This window comes from Mangifera indica, chromosome 2, assembly GCF_011075055.1.
Source record: "Mangifera indica cultivar Alphonso chromosome 2, CATAS_Mindica_2.1, whole genome shotgun sequence".
Classification (NCBI taxonomy): domain Eukaryota; kingdom Viridiplantae; phylum Streptophyta; class Magnoliopsida; order Sapindales; family Anacardiaceae; genus Mangifera; species Mangifera indica.
This window is the reverse complement of record NC_058138.1, coordinates 19,951,073-19,972,318: the sequence shown is the minus strand read 5'-3', so window position 1 is coordinate 19,972,318 and position 21,246 is coordinate 19,951,073. Positions and strand designations below refer to the sequence as shown.

Genomic DNA, 21,246 nt, shown 5'->3' with positions numbered 1-21,246 from the left:
GATCTTGTTTTTGATAATTACAGGAAATAACATTTAATATGTGCATAGATCAATCGGATATCCATTCTCAATGTACTAAGCTGCTGTTATTTATTATTACTGTAACATCGCTCTCACTCTCTCTAGGGTTCTTTTCCTCTGTAACTCCTTCCAAATTTCTCAATTGGAAACCCTCCATCATTTCAACACCCACCACCATTTGTTTGCCTCTTCCAATTCCGTTGCTATTATCAGCTTTTACTTCCTCTGGTACTTTCTCTCTCTATCTTCATAATTGTGTTTTCTTATTGTATGCTTTTTATGTGCGCAGCTTGCGTTTTGTTTTTGTATGTTTCTTCGAGAAATGAGTTTTTTAGTTTGAATGATTTCATTTTTTTTTTTTGGCTTTATTGAAGTTTAGGTCTAGGAGAGGTTGTTTTGTTGAATTTGAGCTGGTTGCTGTTCAATGGACACAATTGTGGTTCTAAATTATGAGCCTTTTGTTTTCATTTATTGTTTTCTTCTGGGCATGCTTCAGCCAGAAAGAAATTAACTTTTAGTTCCTCAAGTTTAGATTTTTAAGAAAGAAATTCGAGATGAAACAATCCTGCATCTGGTTGATTCTTTTCAGGTTGTAAATATCATAGTGGGTTATAGGAAAGATAGTATTTTGGGACTTTTTTTGTAGTATCAATTTCTGCTAAATGTAAATTTGATATATTTTTTACGAAGCTGTGGTGCTAGACTTAAAATGTTATGGAGGGTGTTTTAAATTGTCTAATGTGAGGAAGGGTTCTGCTACTGCTATCCATGTGAATTTATGTAAGGGGGGGAGGGGGCGCCAGGTTTAATGTTGTATCAAGTGTCACCGTCCTACTCTTTCTTGGACTAGAAATGATATTGGGTTTGAAATTGGATATGAGCTTGAACTTTATCATGTTTTGCATAGGCCTGTGTATAAAATGAGTTTCAGTTTGGCAGTAGGCCTATTCAATATTCATGTCTAATTGCAGCCATCCAACTTTTCTGTTTATAATTTAGATAGCTCCTATGTTCATTGAATGGTGATTTTAGTTTAGTTATATATTAGATATATGACTGCATACCTTTATATATGCATTAGTATTTCGTGTGCTAATTCTTTTTAATAAACAATAAGATGTTTTTGCCTCAAATAGAAATCTTAAGAAGATTTTCAAAAAAGTATGGGGTGATTGATATGCTGATAAAGTATTTGCATTCTACTTATGCAAGGTTTCTAAGTAATCTGCACAACATAGGGTTCATTTTTGCTATGCTAATGAATTTAGCTTTAGAACACAGCTCCATTCTGCAACTTGGAACATGTAACTGTTGTTACACTAATGAGATGAACTGCCATGGCACCTATCTATAATTTGAATTTTTAGTTTAATTATTTGTTGTTCTTTTAATTGTTAATAGTGTGTTTTATCTATTCTGTTCTAGCAAAATATATATATATATATATATATATATATATTATTTACGTTTTTTGTTAATTCTCTTATTCTTTGCTTGAAAATTCCATGTTTTTATTGTTTATCTTCATTAAACTAGTAAGGGCGGTCTTTTACTGGTTGTCCGAAGCATGTTATATGCATCCCTGGTTTCTGATAAAATTGTTATTTCTTAATCTGTCACAGAAAGGTGCGCAGATTGGTATGTTTAGTTTGGAACTGGTATATATTAGACGCTGGACAATAATGTCATTTCATTCGACTGATTGTTGCAGCAGTCTTAATCCTTTTTATTTCTGAATGGCCCTATAAAATCATGGAACATCTTTGCTGTATCACTTTGCATTATCTTGAAGCATTGAAATTTTCTCCGTACTACATTTGATATTTGAATAGTACTTTCTTATCTCCTACATACCACTTCCTTGCCATTTGCACTTTTGTTATGGGATTAAATGAACCTAAATAAATCTTGACTGCCAATATCTTTTGTTTTTTTCTTTTGGCTTTTTCTTGGCAGCAGTCTGTTCTGTTTTCAACAAATTGATTTCTTGATATTTTGCACCACCTTCATAAGCCTCATAATTATCACTCAGCAATCTCTTTTGCCTGTCTCTTTATTACTGCTACTAATGTTATCACTATACCTTTAGTTAAAAAAAAATCTTACATTGCAACTCCCTTGATTCACTTATCTCATGTCTCTGTATCAATTGAAATTCATGCTCTGCAACTCCTTTTGGCCATTCATATTGTTACCTCCTTTCAATATGTGTATACTTCTTCCCATGAATTCTTCTGGCCTCTGTACCTTCTTCACAGTTGCCTTGCAAGCTTTTACAATTAGATACCTAAGATGCCACGGGAAAAGGCAAATACATCGTCTGCTGCTGAGCCAGAGGAATCTGAAAAGCAAGTCATCTCTAGTGAGAAGGTTGATCTTGATGAAGACAATGATCCTGAGGAGAACATGGAAGAAGAGTATGAGTATGAAGAGGTAGAAGAAGAAGAAGAAGAAGAGGAAGAAATAGAAGAGGAGGTGGAAGAAGTAGTGGAAGAGGAGGAGGATGATAATGATAATAATGAAGTTGATGCACAGAAAAGCATTAATGGTGATGATATGAAAGTTGAAGATGAGGATGAGAAGAAAAAACATGCTGAGCTTCTTGCTCTTCCTCCTCACGGTTCTGAAGTATACATTGGTGGCATTCCTCATGATGCTTCTGAGGATGACTTGAGGAGTTTTTGTGAGGCCATAGGAGAAGTTACTGAGGTAAGCTCAAGTTTTATATTTATAGTACCTTGTTTTGTGCTTTTGTCAACAGAGTTTAATTTTATTATTATTATTATTATTTTTAACTGCAGGTTCGAATAATGAAAGGCAAAGATTCGAGTGAGAACAAAGGCTTTGCATTTGTGACCTTCAGAAATGTAGAACTGGCCACCAAAGCGATTGATGAGCTGAATAATGCTGAATTTAAGGTGATATATCCTTATGTGCATCATATTTATGTTTCCTAGTCTTCATAATATATTTATGCGATGATATAAAGGCAGGTTGTATATTATTATCTTCAACATATAACCAAAGAGGGCATATGATATTTTTACTCTCTTTTTTATTTTCATTGCCTCTTGCTTTCTTTCTCTTCTCTCTTAGTAGTTATTTTGAATACTTATCTTTATTTTTTTGTAGTAGCTGAGTGCCTTCCTATAATCTCTTTCTCCCTTAGGGCAAAAAAATAAGATGTTCTACATCTCAAGCAAAGCACCGACTATTCATTGGTAATATTCCTAGAAACTGGGGATTGGAAGATCTAAGGAAGGTTGTGTCAGAGATTGGGCCTGGAGTTGCTGGTGTGGAACTGGTGAAGGTTAGAGTGATTAACAATTTTCAATTGGTTGTTTCAAGCCTGTTGAATTTGATTTATGAACAATTTTCAAATGAACAAATCTTTAGACCTCATAACAATGCACACTTCTTATCATATTTATGCATTTGACTCCAGTTGATTAGAATTTGTCATGTTATATTTAATAGATTGTTAGCGACGTTATAGTGGATTGATGAATAAGTCAGATATAAGTAGATTCATCTTCTATAAAAAATAAGTTTCAACAGCCACAATCATATCATGTTTTCAGTTATAATATTAGAGTATATAATATGAACAAATATTCTATATATGGTTAAAAAGGTCTAATATATCTTTTACCCATTGATTTTGGGATTGATAATCAATCTAATAATATGATACTAATAAGTGAGTGAATATTGAGAACATGATTTGAAAGTTGATAGAGATGAAAAATGAGTCTAGGATGTTAAAGATCAATGACCGCTATTGAGATATGTGAAAACAGTACAATGGGTTTTACTCTCTAATGAAATTTCTTGAAAAAGATATTAAGGATTGTAAAATATTAAGTGTTATAAAAAAGGAAATAAGTATTTTTTTTCTTTTTGAACACTATTTTAGAAAATACCAAGAGATTTTTTTTCTTGTTTTCTGTAATTAAAATAACTTTTAGAATTGTGTTTGAAAACAATTTTCAAAAAATTTGAATCAAATGTGTTTCACAAAGATTCTTTGTTTTTAAAATGTAGGAAGTATATTGGATTTAATATCAAACATACCCTTTTATATTTTGAAATTATTTTGCATTTTTAAATCTCTTAAAATAAAATTATTATCTTTTTCTTTTCAGGATTTATTTCTTATGAACTAATTGTTTTTATCTTTTTCTTTAACAGGATATGAAAAATTCAAGTAACAACAGAGGCTTTGCTTTTATTGAGTACCACAACCATGCATGCGCTGAATACTCGCGACAGAAGATGATGAACTCGAAGTTCAAATTAGGCAGTAATGCTCCAACTGTGAGCTGGGCTGACCCAAGGAATGCTGATTCTTCTAGTGCCTCTCAGGTATCGTTTAATCATGTTCCATTGGAGATGAAATTTTTGCCAGACTACTACCATTCCATTCTGATGAACTTTTAATTTCCCCTAATATACAAGGTTAACTTTTGTTATCTGGTAAACTTTGTTTGCATGCAGCCATGCTTTTTTGTCCATTTCTTTGAAATTACATTCTTGAATTTTGTTCTGCTGCCCTCTGCTTTCTGAAGGATGGGATCATTCAACTTGTCTTATGCAGGTGAAGGCAGTTTATGTGAAGCATTTACCAAAGAACGTAACTCAGGATCAGTTAAAGAAGCTTTTTGAACATCATGGGAAAATTACAAAAGTGGTTCTCCCACCAGCAAAGTCTGGGCAGGAAAAGAATAGAATTGGTTTTGTACATTTTGCAGAGAGGTCTAGTGCGATGAAGGCGCTGAAGAACACTGAGAAATATGAACTTGATGGTGATTGTTCTGAAAATTAGTATAAATTATTTTCTAGTAGCAAATGAATTAGTTGGTTATATTTGCTGGGCTGTTCTGAATGACAGGCCAAGTTTTGGAATGTTCTCTTGCAAAGCCACAAGCAGATCAGAAGTCTACTGGAGGATCGATTTCTCAGACGCCAAGTTTACTTCAAAGTTATCCACCTCATATTGGTTATGGTTTGGCTGGGGGGGCCTATGGCCCTCTAGGTGCAGGGTTTGGTGCTGCACCTCTTGCACAGGTGAGAAGATATCTATGAATGAATTTTATGGTTTAACAATTTGTGTCTATACTTTGCTTAGATGGTATAGTTTTGTTGTAATCTGTGTTAAGCCTTTCTGAAGAGTGATTGATAATCTTGCTAGTTGCTTTATGATTTTCCATGGAATTGTGGAATATGCTTGTATATTTGGCCATTTTATCATTGAAAACTGTTTCAAGAATGGTAAGACTCTTACTTGTTATCATTTGTGATGATTTCCTTATGCTGAAATGGGTTTTCATTTTTATATATAAAACCTTTGTTGTGAATACTCAGTGCTAAGATAACAGATTGCTCTATTTTCCTTTTTTAATTTTTATTATTATGTTCATTTGTGGCTCAGTTGATATTGAAAATCATATTTCTTGCAGCCTATGATCTATGGAAGGGGACCAACTCCTGCTGGCATGGCAATGTTGCCAATGCTTCTGCCTGATGGGCGGATTGGATATGTCCTGTAAGCACAAACATATACCTTTTTCTTTCAACTTCATGCGGTCTCTTCATTTATATGTAGTCCCTTAAGCCTATAACAAAGTGGGACACTTTTGTATATGTTTTCATCTTAGGATCAGGGAAAGAGATATCTTATGAACACCCTTTTATCTACCTCTCATTCAGCTCTAGTGTTTACTGTCCAGTGATTAGTTTGGCAGGTGGATGCAATCAGCTGCTATTGTAAAAATGCATCTTTTTGCTTTTATTTTATTTTATTTTCCTGCTTTGTTAGGCCTGTAGAACACTCTATTAGTGTTGAATAGGTTACCAGTATTTTCAAAACATGTAGCACATCCTGCTCTGGTTGAAGATCACTGATTTTTATTTTTGAAAGTACTAACTGGCTCTGATCTTGGTGGCACTGTTCAGTAAAGTAAGATATATTTCTTAGGTTGGTTTATTTAGACCCACTGTAAAAACCAGGCAACTTTTGTAAATGATCTCAGAATGTAAGACATGGTAGGTGTGGTAACCTGTATGAATTTATCATGGTGACTGTGGGTTGCTCAGTGCAGTAATCCAATGCTCCAACTTAAGCAAATCTGTTTCAATAGTCATTCTAAAAAATTTTGAATTTGCCAGTGTGAAATGAATATGTTTATTGTATACCCATAAAATAGTAATATTTTACTAAGAAAGAGAAATATAGCCTAGTTTGAAACACTGGTTCCATGTGCCTTTTTGACTGAAAGCTGTTTATCTTGTTGTCCGTGTAGGCAGCAGCCTGGAACTCAGCCACAGAGTTTGCCTGCACATCATAGGAATAGTGGCAGGAGTAGTAGCGGTAGTGGGAACAAGAGTGGTGGCAATTCAAGCAGGGGGAGGCATGGCAGTGATGGAGGTCGTGGACAAAGATACCGCCCCTATTAGTGGCATCTGTTAAATGCTTAAATTTATGGATGGGAATATTGTATCTGCTCTATACCTATTAAATTTATAGATGACAGCATCTCTAACCAAATTAAGAGTTTTAGAATTCTGGCACACAATATGATCGTACATGGTATTAGTCTTTTAGTTCCATTTTTCTGTTCTTTGATGCTATGGTTATTTGGCTTTTGATGATTCTGTCCATGGTGCATACATGTATTATTTCCAGCATATGCAGGTGAGTGAGATAATATTGTGCTGTATCAGTGTCAATTTCCTACTCCATTTCGTTCATCATCTTTGGTAAATTAAATTGTTCAAATAAACATTCCTGAGTTTACAGGAAGCTTAATATTTGATATGCCAACTTCAAAAAAAGACATGATCTTTTAGATATCTCTGAAACAAATGAAATAACTGATGCTTTTCAACGTAACGATTAACCTGCTAGAAGCTGTATTGATAAAGTATGCCATAGAATTCACCCCTCTGGCAAGGTAGATAACAGTCATGCACATTGCTTCCTCTACCTTCATCCTACTCCTCATCGTCTTCATCTCCTTTATCTTGTTTATTCTTTTCAGCAATTGACTTTGCCCGCTCTTCTTCCACTTTACGTTTCTTTTTCTCTTCTTTTGACTTCGATGCTACTGCTCTCTTCCCAGCATTTTTCTGCTTAAACTCTGAAAGTAAACAAGAACTCCTAAAGACTTTTGAGTGTGAAGAAATTCCATAAACTGTTACCAGTAAATTGGTTTGCACTTTTTTACAAGTGATTTTCAGGTTCCAACCGTGAAAAAGAATTAAACAGTCATGAGAACAGTTATATTGCAGGTCTTCAAGTGGTGCCAGCCACAAACATTAAACGGTGAGCATAACAATAATTAGCTGTCTGCATATCATCAACACATAAAATTGTACTTTCAAAGCTATGTTTTATGTAAAGAGAAAACATTATAAGGATAATATGACCTGCTAGGCAAACATAGAATGCAAGTCCTCTAATTTTTTAAAATGATCAAAAGGCTAGCACAAACAGAATGGTTTTGAGGATAAGCTTCCAATTGACAACTCCATTAATGATTATGAAATTGATTATAGACCAAATGTATCCATTGAAAACGATCCGAATTTATGAAATTAATAATGTCAAATAGTAGATATCAAGTAGTATCTAATACTAAACCATAGGGGCACATAGTGAAAGCACATAAACGAGAAGGATACCGGGTCGGGTAGCTAAACTATTCAATTACTCTAAAAAGACATAAAAGAAAAGTCAATTACTTTCTTCAATTTCCTAAAACATGGTAACAATTATTTTTTGCATCCTCAAGTGTTTGAACCATATAACAACTATGGACACTAGTAAAAATGAATGCCAATTACTTTCTTCAATTATATGCTTTGACATATTAACAATTTGAATGGCTCTAAAATGAACTCACAAGCACTGCAAAGGCCAAAAATTCTATATGGCATATCTTTACAGTTTTGTGTTATTTTATCAGATTTAGTAAGTATGACCAAGTGAGAAAATGAAGGAAAGTTACAGAAAAAATAAGCCAAAAATAGTAAAGGTTTGCAGAAATCAGTGGAAGAAACCAATGGTCAAATCTGCAAAAATGTTATAAATCACACAAAGGCTTTATTTTTCTGTGCTAAGGTATATTTATGGATACAAAATTTGAAGGGAAACGCTCTTCTTGCTAATGTTATCTTTTACATTTTATGCATATTAGTCACTTGATAACATGGACAATTCTTCTTCTTATTACTCAATCATTTCATTAGAAAAAGAACTATATACAGATATCAACTACTTGTTACATACAACAATTCTAACTCCTACACAATTCTCCCCTTACAAGTTATAGATATGGTTATAAACCAGTAATATAATAAAAAATGGCAATTGATGTTCCTCTTTTGCTATGCCTTCTTGGCAGAAGTGAAGACTACATTTCTTTTTGTAAGAAAATTTGTGCCAATATTCACAAATATGTTTGTTGCATACTACATCTGTTTCATAACTATATCAAGACTATTCATTTATAAAGCATATATGTAGTAATCCAATAAAAAGCTGGACAATAAAAAAGACTTCTTACCTACAAATGCACGTTCTTAACACATGTTCTTCACCTTAATCTCTCAATTTGCTTCAATTCTTTGCCCTATATAGTTTCATATTGAAAAATCTATTATGGCAAGGACATGGTATATAATGGCTTCTTCTAGTGCAGTTGCAAATATAATCCCTAAGATAGCATATTTCAAGAGGGTTTTGATTCAGAGGATGGCAAAAATATTTTCTCAACCGTTCACTTAGGGCACTCGATTAGCTTTTTCATCTAATTTTCATTATTTTCACCACACACAAACTAGCCTCAATGCAAGTAAATTCCAATACTTTTTAAGATTTTGGTAGCAATGTTAATTCTGATCAACGTGGATAAGATACAAATGGCTTTCAAAGAAATTTGCATGATTCTAAAATCTAAGAAAATACGATGCAAGATGGAGAATTCAATCTTACCCCCAATTTGAGAATTAAAAACAATTAAACTATGGGTACACACTTTTGATATACAAATAATGTATCATCATATGATTGAATGATTTTGAATTAAAGATAAAGTAACATTCAATCACATGATAACAGATCATCTGTGTATCTAAATTGTGTACCAAAAGTATATACACATAACATTTCTCAATTAAAGAACACTTTGGTTTCACTAAAGGATTCATCTTTTCAAAAGGAAGAGGAGAAATAATTCAATGGTTGGATTGCAAGGAATGAGAAATCTATGAATAACTAGATAATGTAGAAAATCTAGTGGATAAAAATGCAGAATCAAGAAAAAATTTAATTATTTTCCTGATGAAAGACCCTTGGGATCTCTTTATTCTGAAGAAAAAGTTTGAACTTGATTCTCTTAGAATTTCCATAATAGCGGATATCTTTCTTAATCATGATATATCTACTAATTTTAATCTGTAACAAGACTGCAGAAAAGACAACCTATAGTAAATAGAGAAAAGACATTTAAATTTTATTTTAAAGCAACCATTTCTTATTCTCAAACTGATTATGCTTTTCAATTGAAGATAAGGGAACCTTTGCAAGCCAATTGAGTAGGTATAGTAAAGATACGCATCAATTTTTCTTGAGTTATTGTATTACCGGTTGATAATTTCCTGCCTAAAACAAGGAGTAATATGAGGGAATTATGTGAGCTATAGTTCTATTCTATTTACATGTCAAATAATTGTTATTTGTATAACATTCTTTTCATTCAAACATTTACATACAAAAAGGAATAAATTATAGACATCAACAAGTCCTAGAGGATGTATAACATGTAAGAATCGATATGATTATCAACAGGAGCACCTTTCTTTAAATTTTGTGAAGGTTCCCTACAAATTTAGTTACCTATAAATACAGCTAAGCAAGGAGGAATAAATAGTCTAATTCTCATAATTTCAACAAAATTTGAGCACCAGTTTTTTGAGAGAATTCTCTAGATAAATTCTTTTGGTTGAACTTTGTTTCACTTTCCTACATTTTCTCATCATCCATTCTTATTAAACCTGATAAACTAGACAAAATCAGTGAAGGTCCTTCACCATATGAATGAGTAAATCCAACCACAAGATAAACATGGACTTAACTAAGCCACAAATCTTAATATTTACTTTCTTTTAAACATATACAAAATGACAAGATTGGAAAGGCATAGATAATAATATAAAAATTAAAACTTTAATATTGACTAACCATCAAGGGAAGCTTTAAGAGGGCCTACGAACTCAGGAAAGTCAATTTCTTCAATTGCTTTTAATACATCATCAGCATTAATAGTTTGCCTCTTCGACTCCTTGCATATATCATTAGCCCTGCAAGTAATTTTCATCCCATAAACACTAGCTCACAAAAAAAAATTTACACCCAAACTCTCTTAACAAAAACTTTCTTCTAAAATACCAATGTCATCCTGCAAAAACTACAAATGAGCTTGCATAAAGCCATCAAATCCCAAGGATTTAACTTAATTTAACTAATACCCACTTGATAAAATTTCCAATTACCAAACTTTCTAAGAAAGAAAAATTGAGCATGTGCGCGAAAAAATAAAAATTCCCAGGATTAACTAATAAGAAAATATAAAAACCCTAAATGGATGAAATGAAACGACGGCATAGTAAGCTAGTGCTCACGTGGCAGAGAGGTAATGGATAAAGATCCGGGCACTTTCGGAGAAAGCGAGAAGGGAGTCTTTGCTGACAGTAATCTCAGTGTCGGGTGAACACTCATTGAGCTTATCCTTAACCACCCTGCGCACAATAGTCTTGGGCAGCTCTTCCATCTCCGACACCACTTTCTCCGTTTCCATCTCTGAAGAAAACCTCTGATTTTTTTGTTCAAAATTTGGGGGCTTTTTTTAATGGTTTTTAATAAAATTGTGATTGTTAATATAAGGTCTTGTTTCCCGCCATCACTGTCATACCCCAGCGGAAAGAAATTGGGCTTGTTATACTGTTGGGCTAAATTGGCCCAAATTGAGGGCGACGGTGCAGGCCAATGTTTGTTGCACCGTTGCCCACCAGAATTTTGGTTTTTTAATATAAAGCTTTAATTAACTCAATTTTTTTTTCAATCATATCCGGTTTGTCTATTTTTGATGAGTTTAAGGTTGCAGGGCAGCCGGACGGACGACAACTGAATTTGGTTAAACACGTCCCAAGAACCCCCACACCCCCCATTTTTTCAAACTTCAGTAAAACGGTTAGATTTATAAATTAGGAGAGATTATATAATGAAATTTTAGTTTTTTAATTTTTTGTTAAATAATAATTTTATTTATAATTTTTATTAAAAATTTTAATAAAATTTAATTTGTTAGTGAGTGTTTGAGTTTTTGAAAAAAGTTAGACGATACCAGAAATAAGTCTTTTGGTCTTCCTGAGTATATCAGTATTACTTACATATTTATAATAATAAGGGGTGTTTAAAATTGATTAACCGAACTGGTTTGTCAATTTTTTAAACCAAATCAAAATTTTAGTTTAAAAAAATGAATTAAAATTAAACTGGTTTAAAAATTAAGTGATTTTAAATTGAATCGAAAATATCAATTAATTAAACCAAATTTTCGATTAACAGATTTTTAAACTGAATTTTAAAAAATTGTCGTATTTTATTATTTTTCTATTTTTTGAAAATATTTTTACTATTTTATTAATTTGTTATTTAACATTTTAAAAAACGGTTCATTTTGATTAATTAATTTTTAAAATGAGATAAATTAATAATCAAATTAAAAATTTGTTTTTTTTATATTTTTTAAGTTGTTACCTAAATCAATTTTTTAAATAATTTATTTTTTAATTTAGTTATAGGATAATTTGGAACCACCGTAATAATAATCCCATCAATCTATTCTCTTTTCCGAAAGTTTCATTCAAAATGGAATCTTATGGTAGATCCTACTCCTCCCAATCCTACGCTCCCTCTGCACCCTCTCTGCCGGATTCATACGCCCAACCATCTACCCATTCCTATAACGCCACCACTTCGCCACCGCCACCTCCAAGCTACTATGGCCAACCGGAGCCTCAGCCGTCGTACCACCGCCAAGCACCGGGTTTTGGCTACCCACAGCCACAAGCGCCGAGTTATGGCCATTATTCGTTCCCTCCTGGGACGCATCCGCATGTTATAAGGAGTTTTGAGATGGTGGATAGAGATCGGAGTGGTTTTATTGAGGATAAAGAGTTGCAGCAAGCTCTCTCTTATGGCTACCAGGGGTTTTCTCTCAGAACTATAAAGCTGCTCATCTTTCTTTTCAAGGATCCCCATGATTCTTATTTGCGAATCGGTTTGTTCTTTTCATCTTTCTTATTTTTTGGTTTTATGTTGAGTTTGAATTATGCCATTTTTAGAGTTCGAGCATCTTTACGAAGAAAGCCCTAAAAAATTCTATTAAAGAAAATCATGAATTTGCAAAAGATATTGGCTTTTTCCGTCGATGAACCAATGCCCACTCTGACCGGATCTGTATATACTCTGTAATTAGTTGACAGGCTGTTGAATGAGCTGGAGAATTACTGCTGGTGATAAGTTTTGACTGAATTTTGATTAACTGTATGCACTCATGACATGGTATTCGAGTGTCAAAATTAAATTTGACTTTCAAATCTGAAATTACTTCTTTGGAGTGTGTTCATATTGTGTCTTTATATGTGTCACGGGTTTTCACCTTTACACCAAATTGTCTTTCTCTTTTGATTACTTCGTCCAGTTGACAAAAGCACAGGCTCTGCTTCTTTTTTTCTTTGGCTTTACAGTTGTTTGGTTCAGATTCACTTTGTTGAAATTTTTTCGTGATCTGATGTGAAAGTAAAATTCCTGTGACAGGGCCCAAGGAATTTGCTGCTTTGTGGAGTTGCCTTGGTGAATGGCGAGTGAGTCTTTTTAATCTTATTAATCCTTTTAAATAATCCGTTTTTTAAGGCATGGGGAAAATTTTGGGGAAATAATTTGAAATTGAATATTTATGGTACTGCATTCATATTTTTTTGTTTATCTTCAAGTACATGACAGAGACTAATGATGAACAGGAAAAAATGTAATTTCTCTCTCTTTTGTTGGGAGGTTTCCCATGAACTTCATGGCGGTGCATGTCTAACTGTGCAATTCTTAATGTCTCAGTAATTCGTTGAAAAATTACTTGTATCAATTCTACTAAGGCCAATTGATGCAAAATAAAATTGAAATTTTTGGTAACACTAAGGAAGGTAATGCTTGAGTCGTAGCATTAGAAACTACAATGTTATGTAATTGCAGTTGTTTGGCATGGTTGTCTATAGACCTTTGTGGAGCATGTATTTATTTATTTTGCTGTCAAATTCTTCTTGTACTTGTATCAAATCATACTAAGAAAACAACAAATAGAGGGGAACAGTTGCATTGTGAATTTGATCTTCTAGGTGAAGATAGATCAGTGTGCTTCTTCAAAACACTTCTAACTTCTGAAATGTGTTGCATTTTCCCTTTTTGGGACACCTTTCCCCTTGTGCATGTTAAATGAAGATCGAGATGCACTTCAATGCCTACAGAATTTCTTTTAATATCTGTTTTTTTTTTTCCTTTTAATGCCATTTTCTACTTTGTGAAAAGTTAAGTTGAATTTTTGGTGCCTAATGTTGACTATGGAATTTGTTCTTGAAGGGTATATTTGAGAGATATGATAGAGATAGAAGTGGTAAAATCAATTTGTTGGAATTGAAGGATGCTCTCTACAGTATTGGATATGCAGTGCCACCTTCAGTCCTCCAAGTTTTGATGTCCAAATACGAGAATGGAAATGGTGGGAAGACTGAACTCAGTTTTGACAATTTTGTTGAGTAAGGCTCCCATTTTATTATATTACTACTTTTACTTATTGAAACAAACTTGTCTGTTTGAATAATTTCAACCAACTTGATCTTATTATTCGAGTGACATTATATACATGATTTATATCTTAAACTAGAGGAAAGAAAATCTGAAATAATGATTTAGATCCTAAACTAAAGGAAGTACAAATTGAAAAATAGTAAACAAAACGAAAAAGAAAGTATACAATTGATGCTAATATTGTACAATCCTAAAATAAAAAAATCTCCAATCAAGGTAAAATTTAAACTTTCTAATCGAGGCGAAATCTTCTATACTGGGGCTAATCTCTAACACTCCCACTCAAGTTGGGTCATAGATATCTTTCATTTCTAGCTTGCTTGTGATTAACTCAAAACCTGTTTTGCACATGGGTTTGGTCGAGATGTCTGCTTCTTGTCCTGTGAATGAAATATAAGTTAGACTAATCCTTTTGTCTTCAGTTTTCCTTCTAATGAAGTTCTGATCTATCCTCACATGCTTTATACAATCATGTTGAACTAGACTATGAACAGTACTGATTGCGGATTTTGTTGTCAGTATAGAGAACATTAGGGCTGGTTTTGAGCAACTGTGAATCCTTAAGATTTTTTCTCTAACCAAAATCAACTCCCAAATTCCTTGAGTAATTGCCTTATACTCAACCTTGACATTACTTTGGGTAACCATGACTGCTTTTTGCTTCTTCAAGTCACCAAATTATCCTATAATTTTGTTAAAAAACCTAACGTGGACCTACTATCTTCAGGAGATCCAGCCTAATTTGCATCAGTGAAGCCAACTATCCCTTTATTCTCACTCTTTCGAAATAGCAACCCCTTATCAGGGGCTTCCTTTAGATATCTCAAGATATTCATGGCTAAGGTGGGGATGTGTCTAAGTAGGTGAATGCAATGTTTTCAGAACTAGGCCGGATATCGATCCGGTGGAAGGGGCAGTCCAATCAAGGTCTGAGGGTTAACTATTTAAAATAATATTTAAAACAATTTTGTATAATTTATTATTAAATATATAATTTTACTATTTTAATATAAAAATTTGTTTAGTTTGATAGTATATATATTTACATTTTATAGATGAGGTCTCGGGTTCAAATCTTAATAATGATTTTTTTTTAAATTGATTTTTTTAAATATGTAATCACACTCACAACATACAAGGTCCGGTCAAGTGAGAGATATGCAGATCAACCTTCCTACCAATCATTGGTATCATCTTTTGTCCGTTAGAGGATCATCATCATTACCTTTGTACTTCTAGGTATTTTCTAAAGGTGTACTAGTGAGTTTGCATCGCAATATTCATGTCTCTTTTAGAAGGCCTAATGTGTATTTTTTTTGAGAAATAAAAATCAAGCAATACTATATATACCCATTTGCGTACCCACTTTGAGTATATAAATATGTATATACTTATTTGTGTCATCATGTGATTGATTGTTACTTTATTTTTAATTTAAAATCACCAATCACATGATGAGATACATCGAGTGTATACCTACCAAAATAAGTGTTTATAGTTTTATTGATAAAAGTCTTTCTTTTGCTTGTTCCTACCTCCATACCAAAAAAGTATCTCATAGAGCCTAGGTCTTTAACCTCAAATTATTCCTTCAAGTGACATTTAAGGTTCATAATTTATGTGCAATCATCTATATTAGTTGCGATATCATCTACATTGGCTATAAAAACAGCTTTCTTACCATTAGGAAACAAAACAAAAAAAGGAAGTATACAATCAATACAAATATTGAAAAATAATAAACCTTCCAATCAAGGTGAAATCTCCTAAACTGGGGCTAATCTCCAACACTTATTTAGTTATTATTTTTGCATGTGAGAGTTTTAACATGTTTATTGATAACAAATTTCTGTTTTTTTGGACATGCAGATGTGGGATGATTGTAAAGGTGAGTCCTCAAATTTCTAGTAGCTGCTAAGCTCTTGAATTCGCATATGCAATTCTTTGTTTTGCTAGTTACCTTTCCTATTTAATTATAATGGATGAATCAATCTTCCCTAACCATCATTTTTACCTGTGTATGTAATTTTCTTTGCATCTTAAAAATTTGTGCATGTACAAAATTGAAGCCCTGTTTTTCAAATCTTTGTGCTTCTTAAAAAGTTTAGTTAAGCATACCCAAAATTAAATCGAATTGCATAAACTCAATTAATGTTTTTACAATATGTGATATTGTGAACTTATTGTGATGTTAGGGTTTGACTGAAAAGTTCAAGGAGAAGGATTCACGTTACACTGGTTCAGCAACATTAACTTATGACTCATTCATGTCTATGGTCATTCCCTTTATTGTGCAATATGATTGACTTTTCTGGTAGTTTATGTTGTATCACTTTGATCCTTTCAGTGCTTGGGAACAGTTGTATGAGTCGAAGGAGAATTTGTGTATTGATATGTGTTGAGTGTGCAGAATACTTAATGCAAGTTTGAGTTAGGTTTCTCTTTTATGGGAAGCAAGTGTGATAGCGATTTCTTTGATTTATTATGCCCCTTTTAGAGAGAAACTACAGATGGATAACCAAATAGCAATTAGAGATGTTTTTGCTGATGACATTGCAGCCTTAACCAAATGTCCAATTGATCCTGTTTTCCATGTGTAAATTTGAAACAAAAACAGATGATACCTGGTGTTTCCAGTGATGGATTTTTAGAGTAGCAAGAAGTACTTTTCGACTTTTATGTTATGAGTTATTTAGGTTTTATATCTTATTTTTTCGCATAGGGTTGTGTCCTGTTTTTTTTTTGATTCTTCAACTTTTTTTTTTTGGGGATATTTCCCCCTTCTTGTTCTTCCCTATTCCTCTATAGTCAAATATTTTTTCTTTGTCTTGCTGTCTTTCTTCTTCTTTTACATCACTTAACAACGTTGATATTGGGATACAAATTTGGGAAGTATAGTGTTATTTGTGAATTAAACATGTTTTCCCAATTGTAACATTAATTATTGATCATGCCAGAGTGCTTTGAAATGTAGCTTTTTCAACTTTGAAATAATATATAACATGCATATGAAGAAAATACAATAATTGTTGTTTGTGAATTAAGAATGGTTTCCGAATTCCAATACCAACCATATATGGATGTAAACGATAAAGTTGATAACATTTTCTTTGATGCGAAAAGCATTTTTTACTTTGTCAAAGTGTAGGTATCCAAAATGCAAAGTGGGGGATTTGAAGTAGCAATTTCAACCCTTCAACTGGGTTTGTTGCTTAAAGGTCACATGAACCAACCCAAATTTTTACCGAGTCTTGATGCTTAGTCAATTCATTAATCTGATTTCTACACACAGTAAATTGAAACCATCAATTCTCTTTAAGGCTCTTAAGCTGCTACAACAACTCTAAAATCTCATACAACGGTTCATATTACACCAATACCAAAAATCAATTTCTATTTTATTAGGCATTCATTTGTTAAAGAATCGTATGCTAATCCCTTATTGGTATGTATATATATGATGCTTTTATGTTTAAATTTAATTTTAAAAAAAAATCAAACTACCCAGAATACAGCTCTCTAATGTGTTAGCCAAATAAATTTAGCAATTACAAGTATTGTACATGATCCTCCAATCCACTGCTGCAAATTAAAGCTATGCCTTGTTTTCCCCTGCATATAAATACTGTAAAATGTCAATTGAAATGGTCCAAAAACTTGAACAACTGTTAAACACAGTCTTTCTGTATAAAAGGGACAGCCTACCATCCACTGTATATAAAATTTTGAATGTTTGAACTTTCAGTTGACATGCATGTGAGCTACCAATAATCCACATATAAAGTTTTATAATGTTGCGACGTTAAGTTTCCCAAGGCCCAATCACTTGGGTTTAATTTGCCAGAGAGACCATGACCAATGATGGGTACAACTACAAGATTATGCAGATTGTAGTAGATAAGACGTCATTATGTTGAGCAGTCATAGCGGATTCGTCTATGATCTGTCAACCTTATCCTTTTGCTGAGGTAGGAATCACCATAAAGCAATAAACACCAGGTCCATGATAATGAAAGCCACTATCTCAGGGATCAGCTGATGCTTACAGTTTAAACCATTTCTAACTTTATTTTCCCCCAGAATTTGTCTCAGAAATTTTGGCCGGATAAGTCCAAAAATGGTTGATGATATGAATACCCTTTTGAAGGAGCAAATGAGACTGATATAATTAATTATATATTGTGGGGAAAATGAATGTGTGAATGCGCTGCCGAAAGGGAAGACGGTGGCTGGTGGCTTCTTATCTGAAAGAGAAGCCAATTCGGACTTTTGTGAAGCTGAAGACAGCGAGAATTTTTCATCTCTGGAAGATTCACACGCATGATTGCAGTAGACATAAGAAAGAAAGAAACCCTTATCATACTTTTAGTAAATAAATCGGAAAAGGCTAGATTCTATACAAATTTTGGAGTTTAATAAGAAACCAGTATAGGGTTGAAATTATTCTATAAATCTCAGCCGTGTAATGCCTAAATGTCAGCAAGAATCTACAGACAATCTGCGGGTTCTGATGGCCCTATTGCTGAAGCCCAGACAAAAGCTGGCTGGTTCCCATTGAGCGAAAAAGGCCTCATTTTAAATGCAATAAAAAGCATGCAAAAATCATTTTATAGATGAGAAGTGCATGCTCTAAAATTTCTGGCCTCCAAATTTGACTGCATGGTTCTCTAGGGATATTATTAATCAACATTTGTCAGTAGGAATGATAGGAATTTGTTTGTGTTACGGGTCTAACAAAAAGGAGTTGAATATTTAATATCTTACCTATAATATCTTCTCTGGTATATGAAAGATCACTAGGAATTAACTTTGTTGTTTTTGCTGTAGCCCTATCTCCCCCAGTTGGTAAATTTAGAAGCTTTTACAAACAGATTAACCATGCTGTAACACATATCAGAAGACTGAAGACAGGAACAATCTGCAGAAAACCAAAACAGGAAAAGAAAATGTAAGACATGGTGAATTGTAAAGGCTATTGTCAAAGAAAACGTGTAAGATCTTACATTAATCTTGGAATCAGAAGCCATTTGATCTGGAAGATAACCCTGCAATCCAATGTTATAAACCGGCCTACCATCAGGATAATACAGTCCATAGTTCCTCTCTGATGCAGGACCTGGCTTTAAATTCTCGTTAAAAAGTGCAAAAACATGTATGTCAATTGGCACTGATGGTTTTGCAGGTGTCCCTTGTTTCTCCTCGACCCTCTTCAGCAAGTTACCATTATAAAGCCCTGCATTTTCTACTGTAGCTCCGGCCTCATCTTCATCTCCCTTCGATGGCCACCCTGTCTCGGAGACCTGAACGTCGATATTGGTATGCCCCATTGCTTTAATGGCTGAATAAACAGCATCAACTTGAGCATATAACATATTGTCATAGTTTAAATTAGTGTTGGGATCTGTTATTCCTTGGTTAGGCTGAAATAGCACATAATCCAGAGAGACCTCAGTGGGGCTATCCTTGTATGCAAAATAGGGATAGGCATTTATCAAGAAAGGCGAATTCACTTGAGCATGAAAATTGAGAAGTGGTTGGATATATTCAGCAAGATCCGGCCTGAAACTTCCGGCTGAAGGAGGGAAAGAATTAGCTAAGATGTCAAGTGAATGAGCGCTGGTAACAATCACCTCTTTATCAAGTCCAAGATCAACGAGACTGTCATATACAGTTTGCATTGCCGGGAGAAGAAATGAATATAGCCGGGTGTCATTGGCTTTGAATACTTCATTTCCAACAGTGATGCAAGTTATTCTGGTTTGAGGGATGTGGGGCTGTAAACGCTGTTGAATCCAGTTTTGAGCCTTGACTGGATCTGTCATATTCTCCAGGTACTCATTTCCGAGGCCGATTATGAAGTCTACTTGTGTGTTTGAGAATGCGAGAAGGACACTGGGATCAGCATCGTATAATTTCACTCTGCTTATGTTGAGGGATCTAAGGAGAACCGCCACTCGAGAAGGAGACGGAAGATTATTCGCTATCTGACCATAATTGATTCCAACTCCCAGGCCGAGGATTTGCACCATTGAACCTGAAAACAGAGTTTGAATATGGTTTAAAAAACAGGGTATAAAATTTGCCCAAAAACAAAAGAGAAAAGAAGAATAAAGTATTTACGGTAAAATCTTTTGAAGATTTAACTGGTGAAGAGGATTCAATTCTGAAATAGTAATGTTACATATGAACATAATAGATTAAGATACGCCAAGGAATTTGAAAAAATTGAAGACATGATATTCAAAAATTTTAAGAAGATGCCACAGGAAAGCAGTGATGCAATTTAATAAGAATCTAAATTAAGTTGGAAACAAAAAGATGAGTGCATGAAAGGGAAATTTGAATAGACAAATCAGATCAGGTATAATGGAACTCAATCTGGATAAAAAATAGACAGAAGTCTGATTCATTTGTGTTAATTCTCCTGCAGAAAAACAGGAGAGAGTAGAAGGAGAGTTGAAAAAGGGGGAACCTGAGAAAAAGAAAAGAATGAGGAAGATTGTAGGAAGGAGGAAGCTGAAGCTGAAGCTGCCCATTAGTGATCTGAACTTGGGTGAACCAAGGCAGAATACAGCGCCACCACCAACCTGAAATATATTTATAAGAGAGAGGAGACAATCTCTGCGTGTGTATATATAGATATATATAGCCACCCTGTTTTTCAGTTGACAACTATCCTATATTTTCCTACATTAAATTTAATTAATTGTGGAGAAATTAATTAAATTATCCAAAATTTAGAGGTGCAAAAAAAAAAATACTCAACTTTTCGAATTTTAAACAAAAATGTCCTATTTTACAGTGAAGACAAAATTGTCCTTCGTGAAAAAAAAATCAAAGAAAACGACATTCCCAACCACACAATACCGCAAACTCTCTTCGGCTGATTTTCTCAAGCCAATTTTGTAACGTTTCTGACCACAAAAATGGATGAAAAAGTTAGTAAAACAATCTTTGTTATGTGTTTATGCATTTTAGTGAAAGATTTAGTCTATTTGATGCAGAATTTGAGTGTTTAGACTTAGAGTTTCAATTTGAAAGATTTGATGAAATTACTTGATTTGTTGGTGATTTGGATAAATTTTCTTAGCGTTTTTATATTAGATTCGTTGTAGAGTTGATTATTGTTGAAATGGTATTTAAAAAACGAAGTTTGAAAGGTGAAATCTCACCACACGAAATCAATCGTCACCACGTGAATGTTTTGCTCACCACACAAATTTGTGTGATGTGATTTCTTAGAAACATGAAGGTTTTGTGCATTTTTCAAAATTTTTAAACTACACAAATTTGTGTAGTTG

The 21,246-nt window shown here is 33.5% G+C and overlaps 4 protein-coding genes across 8 annotated transcripts; 2 read left to right on the top strand and 2 right to left on the bottom strand.

Annotated features, from left to right (window-relative positions):
• The first annotated feature begins 37 nt into the window (after nucleotides 1-37).
• LOC123208752 (heterogeneous nuclear ribonucleoprotein Q-like) lies at nucleotides 38-6,630 on the top strand. 2 transcript variants are annotated; one of them, XM_044626266.1, is made up of 10 exons: nucleotides 38-249; nucleotides 1,644-1,659; nucleotides 2,280-2,730; nucleotides 2,823-2,939; nucleotides 3,191-3,331; nucleotides 4,213-4,386; nucleotides 4,619-4,826; nucleotides 4,913-5,088; nucleotides 5,481-5,566; nucleotides 6,324-6,630. In XM_044626266.1, the coding sequence occupies exons 3-10, from the start codon at nucleotides 2,314-2,316 to the stop codon at nucleotides 6,475-6,477; spliced, it is 1,473 nt and encodes a 490-aa protein (XP_044482201.1). In that variant the 5' UTR covers nucleotides 38-249; nucleotides 1,644-1,659; nucleotides 2,280-2,313; the 3' UTR covers nucleotides 6,478-6,630. The 2 variants fall into 2 exon arrangements, with proteins under 2 accessions (XP_044482201.1, XP_044482200.1); XM_044626265.1 differs by lacking the exon at nucleotides 1,644-1,659 and having other exon boundaries at nucleotides 41-249.
• Nucleotides 6,631-6,776: 146 nt separating this feature from the next.
• Nucleotides 6,777-10,942, bottom strand: LOC123208753 (DNA polymerase epsilon subunit 3). Its single transcript, XM_044626267.1, has 3 exons — nucleotides 10,705-10,942; nucleotides 10,265-10,383; nucleotides 6,777-7,160 (listed from the first exon to the last, which is right to left on the bottom strand). Exons 1-3 carry the CDS (start codon nucleotides 10,878-10,880, stop codon nucleotides 7,015-7,017), a joined length of 441 nt encoding a protein of 146 aa, XP_044482202.1. The 5' UTR covers nucleotides 10,881-10,942; the 3' UTR covers nucleotides 6,777-7,014.
• A 962-nt stretch (nucleotides 10,943-11,904) lies between these two features.
• Nucleotides 11,905-16,624, top strand: LOC123209400 (probable calcium-binding protein CML48). The gene is made up of 5 exons (XM_044627452.1): nucleotides 11,905-12,365; nucleotides 12,905-12,951; nucleotides 13,718-13,893; nucleotides 15,815-15,833; nucleotides 16,141-16,624. The coding sequence occupies exons 1-5, from the start codon at nucleotides 11,954-11,956 to the stop codon at nucleotides 16,249-16,251; spliced, it is 765 nt and encodes a 254-aa protein (XP_044483387.1). The 5' UTR covers nucleotides 11,905-11,953; the 3' UTR covers nucleotides 16,252-16,624.
• Nucleotides 16,625-17,237: 613 nt separating this feature from the next.
• LOC123201478 (glucan endo-1,3-beta-glucosidase 14) lies at nucleotides 17,238-20,564 on the bottom strand. 4 transcript variants are annotated; one of them, XM_044617011.1, is made up of 4 exons: nucleotides 20,418-20,564; nucleotides 18,949-19,979; nucleotides 18,710-18,863; nucleotides 17,238-17,570 (listed from the first exon to the last, which is right to left on the bottom strand). In XM_044617011.1, the coding sequence occupies exons 1-3, from the start codon at nucleotides 20,479-20,481 to the stop codon at nucleotides 18,807-18,809; spliced, it is 1,152 nt and encodes a 383-aa protein (XP_044472946.1). In that variant the 5' UTR covers nucleotides 20,482-20,564; the 3' UTR covers nucleotides 17,238-17,570; nucleotides 18,710-18,806. The 4 variants fall into 4 exon arrangements, with proteins under 4 accessions (XP_044472946.1, XP_044472939.1, XP_044472965.1 ...); XM_044617004.1 differs by having other exon boundaries at nucleotides 17,238-17,557; nucleotides 20,418-20,563; XM_044617030.1 differs by lacking the exon at nucleotides 20,418-20,564 and adding an exon at nucleotides 20,066-20,391 and having other exon boundaries at nucleotides 17,238-17,557.
• Nucleotides 20,565-21,246: the final 682 nt, after the last annotated feature.